Source organism: Mandrillus leucophaeus, unplaced genomic scaffold, assembly GCF_000951045.1.
Source record: "Mandrillus leucophaeus isolate KB7577 unplaced genomic scaffold, Mleu.le_1.0 Scaffold1063, whole genome shotgun sequence".
NCBI classification, from domain to species: Eukaryota; Metazoa; Chordata; class Mammalia; order Primates; family Cercopithecidae; genus Mandrillus; species Mandrillus leucophaeus.
Window position 1 is genome coordinate 572,664 of NW_012098799.1, and position 6,000 is coordinate 578,663.

The 6,000-nt window shown below is 32.8% G+C and overlaps 1 protein-coding gene across 2 annotated transcripts in view; it reads right to left on the minus strand.

Moving 5' to 3' along the window:
- Nucleotides 1-6,000, minus strand: part of LRCH2 (leucine-rich repeats and calponin homology (CH) domain containing 2) — a 128,270-nt gene that overhangs the window by 45,704 nt on the left and 76,566 nt on the right. For both annotated transcript variants that reach the window (XM_011984432.1, XM_011984425.1), the window contains exon 12: nt 805-870. In XM_011984432.1, the coding sequence (XP_011839822.1) occupies nt 805-870 (66 nt within the window). The remainder of the gene's footprint in view (nt 1-804; nt 871-6,000) is intronic.

Below are 6,000 nucleotides of genomic sequence, written 5' to 3' on the forward strand. Positions count from 1 at the left end.
CATCCTGGAATGAAGAAAGAAGTTCTGCTCCTAAATGCAAATGGTGCCAGTGGGGGAATGTATAAGATGAAGCTCTCAGGGTAAGCAGAAACCCACTTCAATCTTATGGGTTAAGTTAAATATTTTAAGGTTTATTCTAAAAGTTGTAAAGAGTCATTAGAAGATAATACATGGGAGTCACAAGTAAGATTTATGTTTCAGAATTATCACTCTTCCACTGTACAGAAAACAGACTTAAAGCTAGGCAAACCTGAAGAAAGGAGCTATGTCTGGGGACTGTTGCAATAAGCCAAGCAGAAAAAGACTGGGCCTGAACATTCTCAGAGGATTGACTCAGGAGTTGAGTCTAATCTAAATTCAAACCATCAAAAAGAATAAATACAAACTTTCAAGGTCTTCTAGTTCTCAGGAATTCATATATGTGGATTTATATCATGTATTCACATAGAAGAATTTAGTAACACCCAATTGAAAAGCAATGAAAATATAAGCAATATTATAGAGAATAAACACAATCAATGCTAAAGAAACACATTATTCCTGGCAGGAATAGCAATATAGTAAATGTTTGCTGAATGAATAGGTAAATGATTCTATCATTAAGACAAAAATGCATCTATGAGCAAAGAAGATCAGCATTTTTTATTTTGCTTATATCAAAAGTGTATTTAACTCCTATTTAAATTATCTAGTTATATTAAATCTGTATCACTTATTTAACTAAAGTCTATATACAAAAACATCACCGTCAAAGGATCAGTACTCATTATAAAATATTAAGTAAAAGCTAAAATATTTTTATACCTCTTTTCACATTCCACAGTTTGTTTTGGCTTGTTTCTCATCACAGAAGTTGAATGATTAAGAATCCTAGAAGTAAATCAACACATTAATTCCCAAATATATTAAGGAGAATATTATATCACAAGATATATAAAAAAATCTCTAAAATAAACTGCATCTGGTCCTTGAAGATCTTTGCTAGAAAATAATATTTAAATATTATTTAGATCAGATGCCCATAAGTGTACTATTTACAACAAAATGAAGCTCGGCAACTTTTCCAGGCGTCTTCTTTTATAAACCCTTTCTCAAAGTTTGGATTATCTTCTAGCCATGCTATTTTTGCCCTTTGCATATCTAACTTTTGGCTGAGACAGAAGATAAAGAGATACAGAGGTACCATCATGACTGATTTATTTTTTCCAGCACAGCAAATGATATGAGATGTGTTGATGTAATACGTAATTATTTTGCCAAATGAAAAATTCTAATTCTAAATGCAAAATCAGTGCTCAAGTTCAATTCTTTAAAAAAAACCCACAAGTTTCTTAAACTTTTAATAACTATATAAAACCATTAAAACAAAAGAAAACGATGAACCATTATAAGAGAGAACTATTTCTACATAATGTTACATAATTCTAAGTATTAATCTCAAAGTCAAAAGTAATGAATTACTAACTATCCTTAACATAACTAACCATACTTGAGTTCTTAATGTTACTATATATATATAAATATAATTTTCACTTTTAAAATTTAATATCATAGAAGTAAAATCTCTGCCTTTTATTCAAAATAAAATCTATAGATGTCAACTGCCAAAAGAACAGAGAAACGGATTTTAAATAAAAGCTATATATTGACCAATAAAATACATAATGAATTAAATATAAGTTGGTAATTACAGAAATATGGTTAGCATAAAGAAAGCAAAGTCCATTATGCTGGATTCCTCACCAGCTTGGATCTAGTAGGACCTCACTAGGAAAAAGTGATAGAGATGCAAAGGATAAGTATCATACACCAATCAGTGTAGCTTGGGCCAAACAATTTCAGAATTAAGGACATTCATTCTTCTTTGTACAGGCATGCATTAAAATTACCTTAAATTCTTAAATGCAGAAAAATTAAGGTAATGAAATATCTAAAACTATTAGGAAAAATATATTTTAAAAGAGTATTTTTTTTTTTTAAAAGAAGAGATAGCAGTAAGTACCATCCTGGGGGAAATTGCAGAATTATTGCAGGGGCAGGGGAGTCAAACTACAATGGCCTTCACTATGGTAAATTCTGATTCCTTCTCACCACACATTCATTAGCGTTGTGATTATGGTTGTGTATGAGTTATACTGAAACAGAAAAAAAAGTTGAGATCCACTTACCCATAAAATATATTTTATGTACTTGAGAATTCACCTACGTAAAATTTTGCTATGTACATTATTTTGTGTTTTACTCTGATACCCAAAGTCAAAACAAACATCTATTCTAATTAAACATCTAGACTATTAACATACTTCCCTAATCCAGTTACCAGTACTTATTTTAAGTAAAAGACTATACAATTCAGCTATGTCAACCTGGCCCCATAATACTTGAAGGCTTCCACAAACTCTAGATACCTTGATGCGTGTCCTGTTGCTCTGGTCCTCTGGAAGAGTTTATCACTGAATGATGCTCTACAACTTAATGGCCTCTGTCTGTATTCACATTTCACATAAATCAACCAAACCAAAAGATGGGGGAAGATGTTTTTGGAGACACAGGGTAGTCATTTGTAAAGGAAGCAGAAACAAAAGAATGCATAGATTTCAAGGACTCAGAGATCTACCTAATTAGTTATAACAAGCTACAGGTTAACATGATGCTCCTCAAATTGAAATGTTCATATGATCAGGAAAAAATCATAATAAAAGAGGTAATGTCCATAATTTCTATAATTCTAAAACAAAATTATAAACTTCCCAAACCTAGTTTTGCTTTCCATGATCCTTAATTACATTTTAATTATAACTTTTCATAATTGCTTTTTGTTATTTAGCTATATCACATAGTAATTAGAGGCTCATCTTTCCACAATAACGAAAAACTCTCAAGACACACCTAAAAGCAAATAAAATAATTACTAAAAGGAAAGACACAACAGAAAATACTACAGTGTAAGTTAGCAGGAACAAACATGCAATGGGAACCAGTTAAATGAAGCTATTTATTGCAAAATCACACATATATTTTAATCTTTTCTTTAGAATGATAACTAAACAAAATTTAAGAAGCCAGCTAAACATCGACTTATTAAGCCCCTTAAGAAAATCAGTATAAGAAAAAGAGCAGTAGCCACCTTTCTAACACTAATATAAATGAGTAAGACTCATGGAAATTTGTAAAACTGGCTCAATAATTTATAATACATATCAACTTCTTTGTTTTTCAACAGAATTTCCTTTATTATCAAGTGAATATTAAGAATATTCTAATAGTATCATTTTATTCTCAGTTCCTTCCTTGATTTTTCTTGTTCTAAAAAACATGCTCCTTTTTTTCAATTTTATCTTATTTTGGTAAGAACATTTAACAAGAGATCTACTCTCTTAACAAATTTTTAAGTATACAATAGAGTATTGTAAATTATAGGCACAATGTTGTACAGCAGATCCCTAGAACTTATTCATCATACAACATTATTTTTAAGATAATGATTTTTTTCAAGACCTTTTTTATTTCCCAAAATAATAGTGAACGTAAAATTAGAACTTGCTGAATGGCTATTTAAATATAGTTAAAGCCATTGATTCAGAGTGACTTCAATACACTCAGACGCAAGTAGAAATAATAATCCAATATTTTGACAGGGGATGATAAAGACTATTTTTCAATTTAAAAAAAAATCAACAATAAACTATAAACATAAAGTAGCTTAATCAACACATCTTAATCAGACAAAGTGGGGGCAGTCTTCTAAATAACTAGGCTTCAGACTTTAAAACCTTATGAATTATCAATTTGATGGTTTATTTGCTGATCTCTTTTCTCACCCTTTTTGAGTATTAATTCTGTACAATATCCTCTTGCTGCTCCCCTAGGATAGTTTCATGTACCAAGTACTGGCATAAGGTTTCTTAAAGAATCAAAGACATTTTTAAAAATAATATGAACTGCCAGGCGTGGTGGCTCACTCCTGTAATCCCAGAACTTTGGGAGGCTGAGGTGGGCAGATCATGAGATCAGCAGTTCGAGACCAGCCTGGCCAACATAGTGAAACCCTGTGTCTACTAAAAATACAAAAATTAGCCAGGCATGGTGGTACACGCCTGTAGTCCCAGCTACTCGGGAGGCTGAGGCAGGAGAATTGCTTGAACCCGGGAGGTGGAGGTTGTGGTGAGCTGAGATTACACCACTGCACTCCAGCCTGGGCAACAGAGTGAGACTCTGTCTCAAAAAAAAATTTTTTTTAATTAAAAAATAAAAAATATATATCAACTAAGCAAGTGGCAAAACTGCCATAAGGAAATCATCACTGAACTCAATGTAAGCTGTTTTTTAATTACCTCTAGTTTGGGAGAAGATACATGGCTTCATTTAGCTGAGAGCTAACACTGCATTTGTCTTCTACTAGTAGCAAGTTAAAGAACAGCTAAGTAATATGCAGTCAAAGTAGCAGTCCTGGATGATATTTCCCTGTAGGTGAGGGAAATCTTAATCCAGTTAAATTATTTTTAATCAAGACTAAAAACAAACAAAATGTACAATAATTATTTTAAAACCTAAAAAGCGATGTTACAACTCCTGGCCTACAATTTTAAATAGCATTTCAGATCCTTCTCTAATATATTTGGAATATAAGACACAATAATAAAGCATGAAAAGGAAAATCCACAACCAGAGAAGGTATAAATTATACCAAATCCACTGTAGGATATATCTTCATATAGGATTACACTTAGATTTTTGGTCTCATTCAAATTCAAGTATTGTGACAGTAAACAAAAAATTTTAATTCCCCAAATCAAAAAGATCTAAATAACGGCAACATATTGTAGAAGGAAGAAAGATTATTTAATAGAAAAAATACTAGATTTAGCATTAAAAAATTCTGAGATCCAGTTTAAGTTCAGGCATTAACAGAATTGGCTAGGGAATCTAAAATTCTCTATACATTATAAATTTTAAAAGTAAAATGTGCTCTTTGGCCGAGCCTGGTGGCTCAGCCTGTAATCCCAGCACTTTGGAAGGCCAAGGCGGGTGCAACCCTTAAGGCCAGGAGTTTGAGACCAGCCTAGCCAACATGGTGAAACCCCGTCTCTACTAAAATACAAAAAAATAGCTGGGTGTGGTGGCAGACACCGGTAATCCCAGCTACTTGGGAGGCCGAGGCATGAGAACGACTTGAACACAGAAGGCAGAGGCTGCAGTGAGCCAAGATTGTGCCACTGCACTCCAGCATGGGCAACAGAGCAAGGCTCTGTATCGAAAAAAATAGTGCTCTTTATGATCATATTATAAATATTTTAATGTCTGCAAAAATTAGACATACTAACAACAATGTCACTGTATATTTATATTTAATCTAAAAAGCTCTTATATTAGTATGTACTAACATCTAAAAAGGATGATGAAGAAGAGAGTCAGAAAAAGACAGAAATTACTTTTACATACATCTTGAAGAATAGCAGGAGTTTTCTTTGGGGAGAACACATAATTTTTTAACTAATGGCTCCTACTAGTTTTAAATGTATTGATTTAATTTTCAAGCAGTCAATCAAAAATATTATATGTGCCACATTTTCTTAATCCAGTCTGTCACTGATGGACATTTGGGTTGATTCCAAGTCTTTGCTATTGTGAAGAGTGCTGCAATAAACACACATGTGCATGTGTCTTTATAGCGGCATGACTTATAATCCTTTGGGTATATACCCAGTAATGGGATGGCTGGGTCAAATGGTATTTCTAGTTCTAGATCCTTGAGGAGTCACCACACTGTTTTCCACAATGGTTGTACTAGTTTACAGTCCCACCAACAGTGTAAAAGTGTTCCTATTTCTCCACATCCTCTCCAGCACCTGTTGTTTCCTGAGTTTTTAGTGATTGCCATTCTAACTGGTGGGAGATGGTATCTCATTGTGGTTTTGATTTGCATTGCTCTGATGGCGAGTGATGATGAGCATTTTTTCATGTGTCTGTTGGCTGTATGAATGTCTTCTTTTGAGAAGT